Raw genomic sequence first — 20,224 nt, forward strand, 5'->3', positions numbered from 1 at the left:
TTGGAGAGATTATGGAGTTCACGGCACAAATTCAAGAGCAAAGTGAACTCTCCAACTTAACTATTGAAAATTTGAAGGAAGATTTTGAAATCCATGATGCTATTACTTTGGGAAGTGTTATGGAGGTTAGAGGTGAACCCAAGACATCCAAACCAAGCCAAAACATGGATGAACAACTGATGCTCGAAGAAGAGGAGAATAACAAGGCCACGATAAGGGAAGAATCACCCTTGCCGCAACCCTATATGCCCTCTATGTCGTCCACTACAACCAAGGTAAGCCTAAATTCAATTCGTCTTGACCCTATTTCATCAAATGTCTTTATTCCTTGTAGGATCAAGCAATCCAAGGAAGAAGAGGGTGAGAAAGGCATCTTCGAAACCTTTCTAAAGAATCAAGAGCAAGAAGTGGATGGGGAATGTCTAGGATTCATCAAAGAAGATACACTTGAGACGAAAAATCCCAAAGAAGTTGGATTTTATGACACAGGACAAGTCATAACTCTCAAAACACCAAATCTGGCCAAATCCTATATCTCTACAACCTTCAAAGATGTGGTGTTCGTAATTGAGTTTGTGTCAGAGCAAGCAAGTAAGCCATCTTCTCCAACTTCGATTTTATTTTATACTAACTTGCTGATTTTGATGATTCAGGCACCTACACTAGAATTTAAACCATTGCCGGATCACATCAAGTATCACCTTCCATTCAAGGATAAATTCCATGCTATGGGCCCTATCTAAGCTTAGAAGGAAGTTTTGTCCGACTGGAAGACGTTAAAGCAAGTGCTTCTTGGGAGGCAACCCATGTATTCAAAAATAAGGAAGATTTTTTAATCGCTCCACAATTGGTTTTGCGTTTCTAAAAGTCTTCCCCTTTCTGCATTTTATTTTACTGTGATTGTCATTTTTATTTGTTGCTTGTTTAATTGTTTTTAGTGTGAGTTTATTTTTGAAACATTGACAGATATGCAAGGTATTTTTACATTCATTTTCATGAAAAAAAAAGAACATTAAGCAGAAAATACAAGAGGAATCCTTCATAAAGGCTGCTTAGGAGAAGTCTCAGTAGTCGGTGGAGCCTCAGCGGTCGGTGGAGCCCCAGAAAGAGGAGGCATCAGAGGTTGATCATTTGGATCTTCATTACGCGGTACATCCCCAGAAGACGAAGGCAAATGCTGTTGGAACAAACCCACAAACCTCTGATGATCAAGTAAAATCTGACCATCAGATTCCTGCATCTGGTCAATCTTTCTCTTCATGTTTGTAGCATAGTTATGTGCGAGCCTGTGCAACTGTTTATTCTCATGGTTGAGCCCTCTAATCTCCTGTTTGAGACTCATCACTTCAGCCACCAATGATTCAACTTGACGGGTTCGAGCAAATAGGCGTTGGGCCATATTAGACACAGAACCTGCACACTGCACACTGAGAGCCAAAGAATCCTTAACAGCCAACTCATCAGACCATTTGGAAAGCAGTCTGTTATCTTTGGGAATGACAAGGTTCCGGGCCACCACTGCAGTGATCATATCATTCTTTATCACTGAATCCCCAACGGTAAGAAGACCAGTAGGGGATATGAAGGATGAGCGCCATATGTTGTCTGGAGAAGGCATGGTTGCCTCTTCACCAAGGTTCAAGTCAAAATGACGGTCGGAGGGGCCAAACATTTTCAAAGGTGTTGAAGAAAGAAGAGGTCGGACAAGTCAAGATAGTAGAAGTGCAAGAAGGGAGTTTCTACAGGAAAAAATTCAAGTGTGCTTTGAAACGTACTGCGCGCCTCTATAAAAACCAGCACTCGACAGGATTTCAGAGATTGAAGAGACGAGCTCAGAAATCGAAGAGTCCAATTAAAAAATCGAAGAGGCGCTAGCTTTCTCAAAAGCTGGGCTTGCTCAGAAACCACGGGCCAATCTTATTTTCCAGATTTGTCCGCACTTGTCACATGCAACCTTTGCACTCGACGAAACTCAGAACTCGAAGAGGCGAGCTCAGAACTCGAAGAGGCAAGCTCAGAAATCGGAGAGGGATCTACTTTTCCAAACGTGTCAGCATCTGTCACATACACACTCAGCTTTGCGGAAATCACGGACAGTTTGTCGAAGCGCTGATTCCAGATATCGAAAAGGCGCTTGCTTTTCCAGACGTGTCAGCGCCTGTCACATGCACACTCAGCCTTGTGGAAATTACGGGTAATCTGTCGAAGATTTCTTATGAAGTAAAAGGCACGTGAAGTTTACTATTAAATCATCCAACGGTTGTCGACAAGAGTGAAAGAATAATACTGGTTATTAATTCCTATAAATGTCAACCTTCACCCTCCATTGCAAGGCAGACATACATAACTTTTCTTCATCTCCGAGAATGCCTTCCCAACGAAGCCTTTCAAGTCACTCAGTGTTCCTTATTCCTTAGGGTACCTCTGCAAACAACTCATCCAAAGCAAAAGTATTTCATATCATGAAGGTTGAAAGCAAGAGTATCTCATATCATGCTTTCTCCCTGTCCTTCTCCTTATTGTTGTTTTCATCTACGGGACAAGGAGAAAGAGAGCAATCAGCCAGCACTTGGTATCAATCTTCCGATCTGGAACCGACTGCCTGGAACCTCTTCCTGATTGCTTACCTAGCCTTGCTCTGGAGTACTCATCTTCAACATCTTATGCTTCTTCTTCGTCTACCACATTTTCCTGGGGAACAGATAAGGGAAGTGAAAATGATACCTCGAAGCATGTGGAGACAATGTGCTAATTCATCCTCAGCTAGGGACAAGGAGAAAGAAATCAAATGGTGGGCACTTGGAAAGATTGAAGAAAGAAACAAACCATCATCTCTACCTCGTGCCTGCCTACCGTGCAGAAGAAACAAGCAAAGAAGAATTCAAACTGCACAATCAAATCAACCCAGCAGAATGAGTCTGATTTGAAACCAAGAAACTCTGATATTCCTCGCTCAGAATTCCAAACCACTTCGAGATCAAAGCTGTGGAAAGTCAACAAGATCATCTATCTCCAAAACCAGATTTGAGTTCTTAAACTCTACTCTGTCTGGTTTTTACTTTGCCATACTTGTCATGTTTATTCATTGTTTGTTTGTTTGCTTGTTTTTATGTGAGTTTATGTTTGAAACATTGAGGACAATGTTTGATTTAAGTGTGGGGGGGGGTAACCAAGTTGTTTTACATGAAATTCGTAGGAGTTTATCACCCATTACTTCTAGTGTTGTTCCTTGCTATTTTTAAGTGTTTTTAAGCTGTTTTGGAGTGATTTTGTGTGTTTTGACATAAAAATCCGAAAACCTCATAAAAATTTGAAAAATTGTTTTGAAAAACCCAAAAAGAGTTGTTTTTGTGTGTTTATTTGTGTCTTAGGGTACCTTCCAACACAATGATGAGGATTTGGTTTTTAATTACATGACTGTTAAAGAGAGTTATAAACATGGATGAAAATTTGATTTACTCTTTGGTGTATGCTTGGTTGTGGTTATAATTTATGAATTCACATGCAATCATAAAGGAAAAATTAGTTTTTGTAACATGCTTAAAGGAAGGAACTCAAATGAACGCTACAACCTTGTGAGACTTGAGCCTAAACGTTTATTTGGAGAGTTAATAATCTGTGCACCATTGTTTTCTAAAGTCATTGCATGATCTCATTATTCTTTGCTTGGTTGCTACTTAGAAGGCGTTTCATCATTTAGTTCCAAATGCTAGAACTCATGCCTATTTCATTCAAAGCATGCTATTGATTTGCATAACACATATTCAAGATGAAGTTGTGTAGTGACCACCAAAGCCAAATTGCCGTGCCCCTATTTCATTATGTGTTTAAGTTTAACCCCATTGAACCCGTTGAACCTTGTTAAGCCTATGTTCTTTGTTAACCCACACTATCCTTATCTAGCCTAGTTTTAGGACCATCCATACCTTTATTCTTGAAGCATAGTAAAGCATGACTTAAAAATGAACTCTTTTTTTTATCAATGTATTGCAGAAAGCAAGTGTGGGGGAAGTGATTCTTGTGTGTGTGTGTGTGCCAAAGTCCTTAATAAGGCACGGGTAGAAAAGAAAAAAAAAAGAGTGAAAAGAAAAAAAGAATTGAAAAGAGTATGAAAAAGAGCCCAAAGTGTTGCATGAATCTTCCCTTTGTATTTAAAAGTTGATTATGCATTCTATAGTGAATTCCAAGTGTCTATTTCATTGCTTTGTTTCCTATCGCTTTAAGAACGTTTGTTATTCATATCCTTTCTTTATTAGCCATTACCCCCAAGCCCTGTTACAACCCTTGATTTCAATCTTGAGTGTTGTGTGTTTCAATTTGTGGAGTTCGAAATTGGTATGAGCATATGGTGTCACTGGTTCTCGCATCTAAGTAGTAGCATTCCATTCATGAGATCATATCTAAACATGCTTAATAACTCCAGAAAATTACTTTCTTTGTTATAACATATGTGAGTCCTAGTCTTTCATGTTTACATCAATCTTCTCACATATACTAGTGTAGGGTGTGTAGTCAGAAAATGTGTGTGAAAATAGAGAGTATCTTGTAAGGAATTGAGCAAATTCTCTAAGGCATGTTACTACATTCAAAACATTGTTTTAATTGGTTAATTGTGAACTAGTAAGTGGTGACTGTAATTAAGTATGTGCTCAAGTGTAAAGATGACCAAAATCTAGGTTGTGTATTGTTTGTTTCGTTTGGCTCGAGGACTAGCAAAAGCTAAGTGTGGAGGAATTTGATAGGAGCATATTTATGCAACTGAGTTAGCTTGTTCTCATGCATTTATGTTGTTATTTCTTAGTTAATTATGTATTTTAAGCTATTTTCGTGTGTTTATAGGTCCATAGGCCTTATAAAGCAATAAGATGCATTTTGGAGCAGTTTTGGGCTTGGAATGAATAGCACATGCATGGAGCAAGGTGGATGGACGAAATTGAAGACTAAAGAGGCTAGGAATGTGTTAAAGAGAAAGAAGAATTAATGTAAAAATGACAAAGAGCTTAGCCACAAAGGGGTGTCACTCCACCATTCACCTTTCCATCATTGTCGTGCACCACCATTGCACTCCCTTTGGATTTCTATGCCTTGCATCATCATCCATGTTCCCTCAATTGACTCATTTGTTGCATCATTCCACTTCCTTTCCTTTGTCTACCATGTGTACAATATCCTTTCACCTCCTTGCACTCATTGATTCACCACTTACTCACCTTTCCACCCATGCCATGCATAATCACCCTTGTCCCTTCCATCATTTCAGATTTCATGCATCATTACATTGAATCATTGCACTCAATTGCTACACCATTCCTTTTTCCCTCCATTTCAGATTTCATGCATCATTACATTGCATCATTGCACTCAATTGCTACACCACTCCATGTTCCCCTCCATTGCCATGCACTTCCTCTATAAAAGGAAGTGTGTGTAACATAAATTTAGTTCATACTTGGTTAGATCATTCACTCCCATTTCAACACAACCTTCATCTAAACACATCCATTCATCCATACAAACAAACCTTCAAACACTCACCAACACCTTGTGTCGTAGCAAAGGAAGGGAAAGAAAGTGCTTGGATGTGCTTGTTGTCCAACTTGGATCATTGGAGCGTTTAGGTATTTTCTTTCTTTTGTTTCTAATGTTTAAATTCATTTCCTTTCGTTTTGTTGTAAATATGAGTGGCTAAACCCCTCTTGGCTAGGGGTGATTTCAAAGCCATGATTATGTGTGCAATATAATTGATAAATTCCAGTTATGAACTCTTGAATCATGAATGCAATTGGCTTAACTATTTGATTGATAACTTATTTGTATTTGTTAATTAAGGGTCGACACTTAATTAGCATGCATAAATCCGTTGCTAGAATATAAGGAAGTTTCACATAATCATTACAAACTTATATTGACATGTAGTGAAGGTCGCTTATAAACGATCGTGTTAAGTTCAATTCCTAGCATGAGTGACATGATGTCATAGTTGCAAGTGTTTTGTCAATGCTTATGATTTTCATTAAACGTAATGATCTTTGATTGTATCTCTATTATGATGTCATGTAGGGAACTTTGGAAGAATGTTTTGGGTTGTCAAATGATGTCATCCAATCTAATAAAACAAGGAAAATCTGAGAGTTAACTAGTGATGTCACGGTTAATTTGAAGCATTATCGTTCATAATTCAATGAAGTAGTAACTGGAAATCGAGTTATTTGCATACATGTCATGTGTGGAGAAAAAGCCTCTAGCTATCCCATCCATCATCTTATTTCTCACATTCACTTTACAATCTGTCTATTTTTTCATACTTGTTTGTTTGTTTCAACTTCATCCAAATCAAAACCCCCCTGTTAGTTTTTTGTTTCAAAGTGTTTCAAATCTATTTTAGTTTGTGTTTTTAAGTGTTTTCATTCAAATAAAAGTCAATTTTCGTCCAAAGTCATTCATAGTGTCTAGTTTAAGTTTATTTGGTTGTTTTAAGCTGTTTTGAGTAATTTAAGTTTGCTTTGAGTCTTGTGAGTCTTGTTAAGTGTTTTTAAGTTTAATTTTATGTTTTTGAGTCAATTTAGAGGTTATTAGCAAGCCCTCCTAATCCCTGGTCCAGAACGATTCCTACTTATACTTGTACTACAATTATCAAAAGAGGGTTAAATTTGTGCGTTAAGATAATTTTCGCATCACCCATTCATTACAATTTCGTCCCATTACACCTGATGGGTGGGTTGAATTATTATCTTTTTATTTTTAATTTTTTTTTAGGGTTAATCTTTGTTTACTACCCTAAAGTTTCGTGACTTTCAACATTGGGTACATGAAGTTTTTTCATCCCAGAGTCATACCTCAAGTCTTAAATTTGGGACAGTTTCATACCTCCGTTAAGTTTTCCGTTAGAACTTCTATTAACTGATGACGTGGCGCCCACGTGGATAATAACTGAGCGCCACGTGTCAATATGGGTCTACTTTAACATTAAAAAATTAAAAAGAAATTAAAATTAAAATTTAAAAAATAAAAAATTTCTGGGCTTCACCCGACCCCCTCCCTCCTTCTCCCTCCCGACTCCCTCCTTCCCTCTTCCTCCCTTCTCTTCTCTGCACCCATCCTCCCCGCACACCCACCCATTCCCCTCCTTCTCCCTCCTTTCTCTCCTCTGCAGTCCACACGGAGCTCTCCCACCCTTCCCTCTGATCCCTAACCCTAACCTCAAAATTCAGAACAAAAAAAAGAAGAAAGAAAACAGTAGATTAAGTACCAAGATCAAGAACCTAGGTGGAGAAGGGCAGCTAAATACCTTATCTTTACGGCGGTTCTGCGAAAATGCATTTTCAGAAACAGCCGTTTCCGTTTCGAAGAATTCTGAATCCGTTTTTTCTACTTTTGATTGACGCGAGCCATCTGCTAGCTGCTCCCTCAGCTTTCAGCTAGTTCTCTCTCATCTTTCTTCTCCTCTGCTACCTGGGTCATCCTCGTCCAAGGTAATTTTATTTTACTTTTTTTGTGATTTTCTCAGGGATTATCTGCTAGGTTTTAATTTGTGCTCTGAAATTTGTGAAATTTATTGGGTTTTCGTAATGGGTTTGCCGAAATTTCTTCGGTCATGTGGAAAATCTATGCAGTAAATTTCTTCATTCGTAATGGGTATCCTGTTTTCTGAAATGAATGTTCTGTTTTGAGGTGTATAAAACACAATGCTTTTTAGTTGCTTACAATGGGTTTGTGAAAATTCCTCTTAGGCATAAGGCCTAGAGGCCCATTGAGAGCCAATTCATAGCGGAGCAAAGCAAAGTCACGGCGGACCTTAGCAAGGAAGGGTGCGAATGCAAGATCCACGACCTCGCGAATTGAAGCCTTGCGCACAGCAACCATGGCAGAAAAAGAAGGTGGGTGGGTGTGCAAATGAGGGAAACCAGGATGCGAGAAGGATGATGCCATTGATAAGATCCAAATCTCTAAGCCTTTAATCCACTTGCAAGTCACAGAGGATAAAGAGGAAGAGGGAAGGAAGAGAAGGGAGGGAGAATAAGGGGAATGGGTCGGTGTGTGGAGAGGATGTGTGCAAAGAAGAGAAGGGAGGGAGAAGGAGGAGAGGGTTGAGAGGAAGGAGGTGGGAGGTGGGAGGTGGGAGGGGGTCGGTTGAAGCCCATAATTTTTTTCTTTTTAAAATTTTAATTTTTAAATTTTTTTTTTAATATTAAAGTGGACCCATATTGACACGTGGCGTTCAGTTATTGTCCACGTGGGCGCCATGTCATCAGTTAATAGAAATTCTAATGGAAAACTTAATGGAGGTATGAAACTGTCCCAAATTTAAAACTTGAGGTATGACTCTAGGATGAAAAAAATTTCATGTACCAAATGTTGAAAACTACGAAACTTTAGGGTAGTAAACAGAGATTAACCCCTTTTTTAAATATTCAAGTGGGCCACATTGACAAGTGACGCCCAATCATTGTCCACATGAGCGCCATGTAATCAATTAACAGAGTTTCTCATAGAAAACTTAACGAATGTTTGAAAGTGTCCCGGAATTAGAACTTTAGGTACCAGACTGGGACGAAAAAAACTTCATATACCAAATATTGAGAACCAAGAAACTTCAGGGTAGTAAACTAAGATTAACCTTATTTTATTTATCAAACATAAAATATGCCCCAATTTTTTTACGAAGTTGCTTTTGAAAAAATTTAAGTAATCTCAAACCAGTCTGATATGAGATTTTTATGCGAGGCACGAGGCTGCTTTGTAGCTTGTAGTAACCATCATTTTAGGAAATTTTTTAGTTGTAACGGAAACACGGATGATATACTACGTGTTTTTATGCAAGTGGTGGAAACTTTTAATTTTTAAGTTATTAACCTTTTAACACACATAACCCACCATTTATATAGGGACACGTAGTGTGCCACTTCGTGTGACGGGAACACTGAAAAATCTCTCCTCATTTTATATGTCAAGTGGAAGCACTATTGGTTTGTTTTAAAGTTTGCAGAGGTTCACACAACTGCACTGTTTGTTGAGGTTAACACGATCTATATGTTTTATAGCTAATTTCTTGTTATATTTTTCTACTGATATTTTCACCTATATCTATATCACTCCTGTCGGACTGACCGATGCTTAAATGATTCTTTAATCCATGCATCTAACTGATGCTTAAATGACGTAGAATTTGGCTGCTTGCTCTCCCACTTGTTTTTTACAACAAAAGCTTGGAGCCAATTTGTTTTTAATTTAATTAATATTGTGTGGGTCCCATAATCCACCAATGGGATAAAATCTTGAATCTGAGGAAAAATATTGTGAGCAAAAATATTTTCTGAGGAATTAACAAAAAAGTGCCTCACCATTTAGAATTCCTTACAAGTTGAAAATCCAAAAGATGAGGTCGTCTCCGGATCTTTTATTTTACAACAGAAGATTTGATTGTGAACAAATACCAGCAAATCTTGAATCTATGGGGGGAATTTCCCGTTGCGAATAATATTGTATCGCAACTTGAACATTACAACAAAATTATATGCAAACGCGCACAATGCAGCTTCTCCAGATTACGCTTTGCGTTTCACTTCTTCTTACCCCGTTGATCAATTCACCGAGCTCCTTGATGTCATATCAGTAGAACGCAAATATTCATTGCCATTGTAATGAATCTAGAGCTTGCTGGTGAATCTGCTTATCTCCAGCTGCCACTACATTATAACCTAGGGAACACACCAAATACCATTATCCATTCAGCTCTAAGAACATAAATAAAAAGGTCGTACCCAGTGCACAAGGCTCCCGCTTTACGCAGGGTCTGGGAGAGGTGAATGTTGGCTAGCCTTACCCCCATTTATGGAGAGGCTGCTCCCAAGTCTCAAACCCGAGACCTACCGCTTATGGGCGAAGGAACTTGCCATCGCACCAAGTGCGACCTCTAAGAACATAAATAAATAAATAAATAAAATGAAGCCGCAGAAATAAGGCGGTATATATAAATAGAGCTGGTGACGCATTATTAGAAGTTAGCATACTTGTTGCCTTTGAATTTGGAGAAGCATCCCAAGAAAGCCGATGTCCCTTCCAATCAGTTATGACTCCGCCAGCACCTTCTATCACAGGTATCAGTGAAAGAAAATCGTATGGCTGACAAAATAGTTGAGATTCTTGTTAGGTAAAAGCAATGAAGTATATCTAACACAATAACATCTTTCACGGATGATGAAAAATCTAGCAAGACTAATGCACGGTTGCAGATTTAGACAGCTCAATGTAACAAAAAAGGCGTTGAAGTGCAGAAAAGAAAGGTGCAGATATCACAAAGGTTAGATACACATCAGAAGAATCTAACAGTCCCTTCTGCTGTACATTATCACACTAATTCAACCCGAGTTCAATAGAATAGCTACCACTCATGTAATCCACCAGGCATCGCCTTTTCATGGCCAAGAGTGTAAATTAGTCATATAAACAGTTTAACAACAAAGAGTTCAGTTTACCTTGAGACCAGACTCAACAACGAGATCCACAAAACCAGAAGCCAGCAGAGCATAAGCATAGCAGTCACAGCCGTACAATGGCACTTTCACCTGCAGACCAGATATGAAACACTTGAATCATTTTATTTCTCTTTTTTATATGAAACACAAATTTTAAAATATTTAAAGATGAAAACACCTGCTGGCAAAAAATGTAAAAATGGATGAGACACCTAGGAGTCAAATTTTCACATTAAATTTCCTCATGTTGAGTTAAATACTAGGAAATTTGGCTTAAAAATCAATTCCAGTGTAATAATGAGCTACCAATGTTGCTCGGGATTGAGTGACAATGAAAAACCCTCTCAAATTACCCCACAAAGCATAGTAACACCACAAAAAGTAAAAGATACTGACAAAGAAAGCCCAAAATAAGCACTGTCCAACTTTGCGCTCCTCTTTTTTCCCTTTCAGGTAATTTTTATTAACTGAGTGTGATTCCTAAGTTTCTTGTATATAAGTGAATCCACCTAACATGTGACAGTATTCTCCCGTCACCTAATTTTAAAACTCTTTTTTTTTATGAACAAACCTTATTTCTAACACGAATAAATGCCTCTTCTGCCTCTGCGCTGAATAGATGTGGGCTTGTAGTGTACCTAATCATGGGAACACGTAAAGTTATATAAAAAAAATTCTCAAAACAAAACTGAAAGAGAAAAGGAAAATTATACATCCCTGGTTCACAGGAATTGGATGCCATAAAGGTCTAGATACCTTTTAGACATGGTTTACTTTTTAAGCAACAATTATTTTGGCTACGAGTTCGAAGGAGAAATTTTGGGAAGATCTTGGAGACTTGGTGCAAGGAATTGCTCAGACGGAGAAGGTATCAGGCAACTATGGAGGTTTTCATGGTGGCCATGGTTTTGGGAAGAGAAACGAGGATGGGGAAGCCATCTTGGATTTTGCAATGGCATATGATCTCTTTGTAGCCAACACCTTTAAGAAGAGAGAAGAACATGTGATCACCTACAAGAGTGGGTCGTCAAAAACACAAATAGATTTTCTTCTAATGAGGAAAGGGGATCATATAACTTGTAAGGATTGCAAAGTTATACCGGGAGAGAATTTGGTTAATCAACATCGCTTATTGGTGATGGATGTACATATCAAAAGAAAGAGAAAAAAGAACAAGACCTGGAAGTGCCCAATGACTAGATGGTGGAATTTAAAAGGAGAAAAACAAGTCATTTTGAAAGAGAAAGTAATCATCCAATGCGTGTGGGATAGAGAGGGGGAAGCTAGCCAAAGGTGGGATTCCATGGCTAGTTGTATCCGAAAAGTAGCAAAAGAAGTATTAGGAGAGTCCATGGGCTTTGCTCCATACCAAAAGGAATCTTGGTGGTGGAATGAGGAGGTACAAACAAAGCTGAAGGCTAAGAAGGAATGTTGTAAAGCCTTATACAAGGATAGGACCGATGAAAATGGTGAAAGGTATAGAATAGCGAAGCCAGAGGCGAAGAAAGCTGTGAGAGATGCTAAGCAAGCGGCTTATGACGATATGTATAAGCGACTAGATACCAAAGAAGGAGAGTTAGATATCTTTAAACTAGCTAGAGCAAGGGAAAAGAAGACAACGGACCTAAACCAAGTGAGTTGCATCAAGGATGACGATGGAAAGGTTCTTGCTACAGAGAACGTGGTCAAAGACAGATTGAGAGGTTATTTTCATAATCTTTTCAATAAAGGACATGAAATGAGTACTTCTTTGGGGGAGTTGAGTAACTCAGAAGAGTGTAGAAACTACTCTTTTTACCACCAAATCAGGAAGGAAGAAGTGGTTGTAGCTTTGAAAAAGATGAAGCATAGAAAAGCAGTGGGCCCAGATGATATACCTATCGAAGTGTGGAAAGTCTTGGGAGAGACGGGTATAGCATGGCTCACGGACCTTTTCAATAAGATTTTGAAAACGAAGAAGATGCCAAATGAGTGTGACGAAAGAACACTTTGGTGCCTATCTACAAGAATAAGGGCGACGTACAAAATTGCATGAACTATAGGGGTATTAAGCTAATAAGTCATACAATGAAGCTCTGGGAGAGAGTTATTGAGCATAGATTGAGGCAAGAGACACAGGTTTTAGACAACCAATTCGGGTTCATGACAGGGCACTCAACCATGAAGGCAACTATCTCTTACGAAGATTGATGAAAAGATATAGAGATAAGAAAAAGAATTTACACATGCTCTTTATAGAGGTCCCAAGAGACATTCTTTGGAGGATTTTAGAGAAGAAAGGAGTACGAGTCGCATATATACAAGCTATAAAGGATGTGTATGATGGAGCAAAGACTGCCGTAAGAACTCATGAAGGACAAACAAAGATTCCCCATAACTGTAGGGTTACATCAAGGCTCATCCTTAAGTCCTTACCTTTTTGCATTGGTAATGGATGAGTTAACGAGACATATTCAAAATGATATTCCTTGGTGTATGCTTTTCGCAGACAATATAGTGTTGATAGATGAAACTCAGGAAGGGGTAAATGCGAAGCTTAACCTTTGGATAGAAGTGTTGGAATCTAAAGGTCTTCGCCTAAGCCGATCAAAGATAGAATATATGGTGTGCAAGTTCAATGCAAATGGAGGCCCAAATGAGTTAAGGGTGAGGATCAAAGATCAGGAAGTACCAAAGAGCGACCGCTTTCGCTACCTAGGATTTATCTTGCAAAAGAACGGAGAATTAGATAAGACCCCAACCATAGAATACAAGCTGGATGGATGAAGTGGAAGAGTGCATCCGGCGTGTTGTGTGATTGTCGTATGCCACTGAAGCTCATGAGAAAATTTTATAGGACGGCAATAAGGCCGACAATGCTATATGACACGAAATGTGGGCGGTGAAGCATCAACACGTACATAAAATGGGTGTAGCTGAGATGAGGATGCTTCGTTGGATGTGTGGGCACACGAGAAAGGATAAGATTAGGAATGAGGATATCCGAGGCAAAGTAGGAGTAGCCAAAATTGAAGGAAAGATGAGAGAAAATCGGTTACGGTGGTTTGGACATGAGCAAAGAAGGCTTACTGACACTGTGGTTAGAAGATGTGACTACGGGACAGAGGTCCAAGGCCGAAGGGGTAGATGAAGACCTAGGAAAACTTTGGAAGAGACTCTAAGAAAAGACTGAGTACTTGGATCTAACGGAGTACATGACACAAAACCGAGCGCAATGGCGTTCTAAGATTCATATAGCGGACCCCACTTAGTGGGAAAAGGCTTTGTTGTTGTTGTTGTTGTAATCATTTTGGCTATGCAATGGATACTCAAAGGAAAAAGGAAGAACCTACAAATAAGCCTGTGCCAGATTTGCACAAGCACGTGTGGACACTACTTGGCCATTCAATGTAGTTTTCCTCCCACTAATCCCAACCCATCTTTCTCTTAAAATTGGCTGATCAATTATGCCAAGAATCTGGAAGAAAAAAAGTAAAAGTTCAATAAGAGAGTATATACGTATAATATTTAACTTTTAGGTAACTTTTAAGTAAAACTAATAGAGAAGTAGCCTGTTCTTATTTCGCATGTTGCAGCAGTTGATTCTTACTGGTTTACCCCGGTGTAGCAGAGCAATGAGAGTACCAAACACAGGTTTTCCTGGGGAAATAAACGGCAGATTTTACCAGAGTAGAATTTGAAAGAAAAAAAATCATGTCATAAGACTCATAAAAATAATCTTCCTTTAAGAGAAACATACCGGTGATAAAGCTCTTTGTCCCGTCTATTGGATCTAAAACCCATACATAATCTGCAAACTTCTCTTTGCATCTCCACCCATTTTCTTCTCCAAAACTGCAATGAAAACTCCATCATATCTTCTCCGATAGCACAAAATCTATATATTCGTGGTTGTACATATAAATTTAACATTGAGATAAAACAAATCTTCTTTTATTTTCCATTGGGTTTAAGGGAAATAGTCAGAGCCATAGGAGAGTGGTAAAGAATAAAAAAGCTAAATGAGATGCCTAAACTCGTCAATCAAATTAAACAATCATAGCTTAGGCGAAACTTGTAACGTTCAATTCTAAAATGAAAACACCAAGCCAAAAAATTGAAAAACCAAAACAATTAGAGATAATATTTCATTTTAGCTTTTTATAGGTAAAATAATGTATCATTTAGAATGTAAATCTAAACACTCTAGAATTTTATGGTCTAGTTCAACTTAAGCACTCCAGTTTCCTCGCGACCAATTGAAATGCAAGGAAAATGATCTAGTTACGTACATAGCATGAGAAGGAAGATTCTCTAATATAATTGAAACCATCGCTTCCTCTGCTGTTTGATCTGCAATTGTTACAGGGCCTGCAGGAAAACAGTCAAGCCGGAAATCAATGGCTAATAAAGTTTCCCTTACTCCACACTGCACACCAATCAATTACTCACTCCGAAAGGTCTTCCGCGCACTAGCTCACTCAGCTTCATCACTTCAACGTTTTCCCAATTATTTTAGAAACCAAAACAGCCCATAACTCAATGCTCAAATTGAAATTTGCTTTTCGTACATTTTCTCAGCAATCAAACATAAAATCACAACAAATGAATCTAGCATTCCTAATATTCTCCAAATTCCCCGTATATCGTCAAATTTTCAAATTTAATCTATTCTCGCCGCTTAGTAATACAGTCTTCACTAAGAGGTTTTAGTTTCGAATCTAACGGATGAAGAGTTGGACACGTTAGTGTAAATAGATCATTGTATCGAAAACAGAGCAGGTATGGTAATACACACTTATAGAAACTTACTGGAATCTTCTTTATCGAGAATGTCAAATTTCTGCCGGAAATATTTCCGAATAACTTCACCGGAGGCCTCGGCAACCTTGTTGGCGACCTGGGCGAAGCGATCAAGCTCGAAATCGTTGGGTGGGAGCGAATCGACGGCGTCAGGGAGGTCGGAGAGGGAGGCCATTGCGAGACGGAGTGGAGGACGGGAGAGAGGGAGGCGGAGGTGCGAGAGTGAGGGCTTGGGAGTAGAGAAACGGAGGGCGGGAGTATTGAGATTGGGAATCGGAATGGGAATCGGAGGGGTTTGGGAGAAGGAGAGGGGTTTGGGAATGTGGGAGAGCATTTGGGGAGACTGATGAGGCTGAAAAGGGACAGAAGAGACGGCGGTGGAGTGGTGGTGGCTGAAGAAACGAGGGACTTGTGACAGAACTCGGAGAAGTCTAATTCAGTTGGGGGCTTTTGGATTTGGTGGTTTAGGGAGTGGAGGTTGACGTGTTTTGTGCACCGTTGGATTGTGAAAGGCCGGCTGGATTGTACCAGTCTCAAATGTGGACCCAGAACCCCAAATCCGGATCCTCGTCGGATCCTTTTGGTGAGGATCCCGGGATCCGTCAATCATGTCCGTTCATCGTACATCATGCGATCAAAAATTATTTTAAATATTTTTATTTAAAATTAAACATTAATCGTACTTAACAAAAACTGATCACACGACGTACAATGAACAGACACGAATCATGGATCCCCAAAATTCTCACCAAAAGGATCTAGAGAGGATCTTGTTGGCTCCACAAGGAGCTTTTGTCTCGGAAGAGGATCCTCTCCGAATCCACTTTGTGGGGATCAAGATCCTCACATCCTAGCCGTTCATCGTACATCGTACATCGTGCAGTTAGTTTTCGTCAGATACTATTTGTGTTTAATTTTAAATTAAAAAAGTCAAATAATTTCTGACCACACGAGACACAATGAATGGCTAAGATGTGAGGATCCTTATGATCCCCACAAAGTGGATCCAGATGGAATTCAAATCCCCTTTGTCTATATCTGAATTTTTGGGTAAAATACAAAAAAAGTACATCAACTATTGGTCGAACCATAATGTCATACTTCATTTTAAAACATTGCAATGTCAATAAGTCAATATCTTATCTTATGAATTTGTTGCAAACCTCTATTAGTTCATCTGTCAATGTCTCCGTTAAATGTTGATGTGGCTTGTACTGGGTCTCATTCCCTCCCGAGATAGAGTTCCAAGTTATTTTTTGAAACATGTGGATCATCTCAAAGGATGAAACGTGTATATTACCAATAAATTTTAAATTATATATTAAAATAAAATAAAATTTTTTTTTTTTCGAAAACTATGCATTTCGATTTGAAACCGAAAGCCTCAATCGTGCAGTTCATTGTGATTCATTCTAGTTCTCAAATCAAAGAAGAATCCTAACCCTAAGTTCCCAAATCACATCACCCGCTCCAAATCGCGATCAATTAGATTAGGAATTCAGCAAAAATCTTAAGTTCATCTCGTTCAATTAGTTTTCCTCTGTTCGTTTGTGTTGGAAGGCGCAATTTCATCCCGGGATCCACTGGCTTCAAATGATAGAAGAATATTTTGAAGGCTTCGAAATAGGGTGGAATGTACGTGAGGATCCCAAGGAAACGACACCAACCTACTGTAAGTACATTTTTAGTTCGTTTTATGCTTTGTTGCTTCCCGTGATTCCCGTTGTTCTGGTTTTGTTGATTCCAAAATCTTTGTTGGTGATGGGTGGGATTTATACTTTGTTTATTCCAAACGCTTACTGATATGTTGGATAATGTGGTCCTTTTAGTAGTTTGTTTATTTTTGTTCATAAAATTTTGGTGCTTTGGTGCTTTGTTTATTCTAATGTTGGATAACGTGGTCCTTTTGGCTTTTTGTTTGTTGAAAATTGCAATTGTTTATGCAGGGTGGCTTGAGTCCTATGGTGTGTTGAATATATTAAATTGCACTAACTAGGGTTTTAACTAGGTTGTTTTCTGTGAATTTCAGTTTCTCAAGAGCAATTCTACTATTGGGGGAAAGTATTGTTTATTAGATGCTTGTAACAAAGTCTTAAAAATGTCATTGTTAGTGGTAGATGATATGGTGGAACCTTTAGGATATAGTGAGATGTTCATGAACTACTTCAACATGGACATTTCTAATGGCATAAAGCCCATTCAAAGAGATAATGATGCACAGACAATGTGCAACTTTGTTCCAAATGTTTGAGTGATAGACATGTACATAGAAGAATTGTCCCACAAGAAGCTCTCACCCAAGAAAAACAGTTCCTTTAGTCTATGGTGTGCACTTGTACAAGTACAATGGTGATAGAGGAATTAAGTGATGAAAAGGATTATGTTAGGTGTCAGCAGTAGATGATATGGTGGAAGCTTTAGGATATAGTAAGATGTTTCATGGACCACTACTATTTGATTCCCAACATGGACATTTCTAATGGTATGAAGCCCATTCAGAGTGATGTCGATGTACAGACAATGCAACTTTGTTCCAAATGTTTGAGTGATAGACATGTACATAGAAGAATTGTCCCCACAAGAAGCTCTCACCCAAGAAAAACAGTTTCTTCATTCTATGGTGTGCACTGGTACAAGTACAGTGGTGATAGAGGAATTAAGTGATGAAGAGGAATATGTTAAGTGCCAGTGGTAGATGATATGGTGGAAGCTTTAGGAAATAGTGACATGTTATGACTATTACTATTTGATTCCCAACATGGACATACGAAGAACTACTACTATTTGATTCCCAACATGGACATTTCTAATCGTATAAAGCCCATTCAGAGTGATGCCAATGTATAGACAATGTGCAACTTTGTTCCTAATGTTTGAGTGATAAGCATGTACATAGAAGAATTGTCCCCACAAGATGCTCTCACCCAAGAAAAACAATTTCTTCAGTTTATGGTGTGCACTGGTACAAGTACAGTAGTGATAGAGGAATTAAGTGATGAAGAGGATTATGTTAGGGAAATTAATTTTAAACCAAAAAAAAGAAAGGGCTTGCGAGCCAATGAAGGACTAAAGGAAGATGTTCAGGAAGGAAGTGTATAAGTTGCTGAGATACGAAGCGATCCAAATACTGAGGTATGAAGTGTTCAAGAAAGTGCTCAGGAAGATGTGCAAGAAGATGGTTTGAATTCTCAACCAATGGAAACATGTGTGACTGAAGAGGAAATGTACAAGTTGCCAAAGATGTTGTAGGAACGTCCCATGTTGAAAAAGACAATCAAGAAAGTGTTGATGAAGATGGTAATACCTTATTTGATGTGCCTATCAATGTTGAAGAAGACAATGAAGAAGATGTTGAAGATGACAATGAATTTGTTGAGAGTTAATATGGGAATGATGAAGATAACCCAAAAGGTTTGTCAAGTTTGATGGGACTGAGTTGTGAGAGTTGCTTTTCTAAGGTCCTCACTTTGAGGACATGTGAGGTTCTTTATTATATGACCCTTCTAATTAATCTTATGATAGATTAAGCCATCAACTTAAATCATTCTTGTTACATGGAAACAAAAATACTAATTAATAAAACAAACAAAAAAAAAAAAGAAAAAAAAAAGAGAAGAATGTTTCACGTCATGTCGAATCTCTTCCATCTGCAAAACCTAGTCTCCTTATTGAATATATAAACCTAGCAAAGCCAATTGCATAAAACCCTAAATAACTTTACACATCCAATTTCATCTAATCTTTTATCAATAATGTTCAAACCAGTTTGTTACAAAGCAACCAATAAATTGAGATTGTGTGGTTTAGACAATCGGGATTCCTTTCTTCTTGAACACGTGAACCATTTTCTCATACAAAAATTTTCAACAGCAGTGAAAATTTTAAAACAAGTCTCTCTCTTCTTTCATATGCAAAAAGGAAAAAAACAAATAGCTCATGATGAGAAAAAGGGAGTGAATGATCAAGAGAGAGAGATATGAAGAGAAGAAGGGGATGTGGAGGAGTGAGACGATATAGGAAGAAGACAGAAGGTTTCATGAGAGATTTTTTTTTTTTTTTTAAAATTAATCACTTTGTAGAATTATTGTGTTTCGCTGTAACAAAGATTATTTAAGTTGATAGCTTAATATATCATAAGATTACTCAAAGGACTCATATGAAAAAGGACCTCACAAGTCCTCAAAATATCAAAATGAGGACTTTACGAGTATAGTTTTGCTGAAGTTGTCCATTATCCTTCTTCTTCATTCTCTCATACTCTATAGCTACAGAGGTCAAGGTCGAATCAGATCTGTGAATTCATATCGTATCAGAGAGAAATCTAAAACAAACTTGAGAATTATTTCGTGACAGAGGCAAAGAGAGTGGTGAGAAAACCCAATAGCCAACCGAAAATAATGGCAAAGACGATCAATGAGATAACCCAACAACCAACCAACGATGATTATAGAGGCAAGCGATTCGAGTGTTTTTCGCGTGACATGGCAAGAGTGATGAAAAACAAACAAAGTGGTTATGCTCAGTATCAGTATGTTACAATATAAGATTTACACTAAAAAGTCAATCTTGGTACTATTCACTTTACCCTTTATTTTGTCCTTATCATTAAAACTCAAAATTTTCAAGTCAGTTTCATTAGTTTTCCTTATAATGGTTTATTTGATATCTGTTCTTTCTATGAATCCGCAACCACAACAAGAAGCATCCCCTTCACAATCTCCTCCAACTCCAAGGCCTCAAGCACCTTCTTGCAGGCACCTCTAAGGCCTCAAGCATCAAAATCAAAAGCTCATTCAAAGCCTCCTATAGGACCTATACCTTCACGGATCAAGGGTGTAATTGTTAAGGGTAAGAGTAAGCCGAAGCATTGAACCATATGGTTGGAGTTGGAGGCTTGAAGGTTTTTCATTTTGCATTGCAATTTGTGTGAACAATTTTTTTTATTTTTATTTTTTCGGGGATTCACC

General features: G+C 38.3%; 1 protein-coding gene and 1 long non-coding RNA gene across 3 annotated transcripts; one reads left to right on the top strand and one right to left on the bottom strand.

Annotated features, from left to right (window-relative positions):
* The first annotated feature begins 7,040 nt into the window (after nt 1–7,040).
* On the top strand, nt 7,041–8,310 carry LOC126621472 (uncharacterized). Its single transcript, XR_007622988.1, has 2 exons — nt 7,041–7,472; nt 7,731–8,310. It is a non-coding gene; the product is annotated as an uncharacterized LOC126621472 (long non-coding RNA).
* A 984-nt stretch (nt 8,311–9,294) lies between these two features.
* Nucleotides 9,295–15,731, bottom strand: LOC126623914 (bifunctional phosphatase IMPL2, chloroplastic-like). Of its 2 annotated transcripts, XM_050292886.1 has the most exons (9): nt 15,267–15,731; nt 14,747–14,825; nt 14,215–14,309; nt 14,065–14,114; nt 13,808–13,932; nt 11,047–11,113; nt 10,476–10,565; nt 10,011–10,122; nt 9,295–9,698 (listed from the first exon to the last, which is right to left on the bottom strand). In XM_050292886.1, exons 1-9 carry the CDS (start codon nt 15,589–15,591, stop codon nt 9,628–9,630), a joined length of 1,014 nt encoding a protein of 337 aa, XP_050148843.1. In that variant the 5' UTR covers nt 15,592–15,731; the 3' UTR covers nt 9,295–9,627. The 2 variants fall into 2 exon arrangements, with proteins under 2 accessions (XP_050148843.1, XP_050148844.1); XM_050292887.1 differs by lacking the exons at nt 11,047–11,113; nt 13,808–13,932.
* Nucleotides 15,732–20,224: the final 4,493 nt, after the last annotated feature.

Source organism: Malus sylvestris, chromosome 5 (genome assembly GCF_916048215.2).
Source record: "Malus sylvestris chromosome 5, drMalSylv7.2, whole genome shotgun sequence".
In the NCBI taxonomy this organism is placed as follows: domain Eukaryota; kingdom Viridiplantae; phylum Streptophyta; class Magnoliopsida; order Rosales; family Rosaceae; genus Malus; species Malus sylvestris.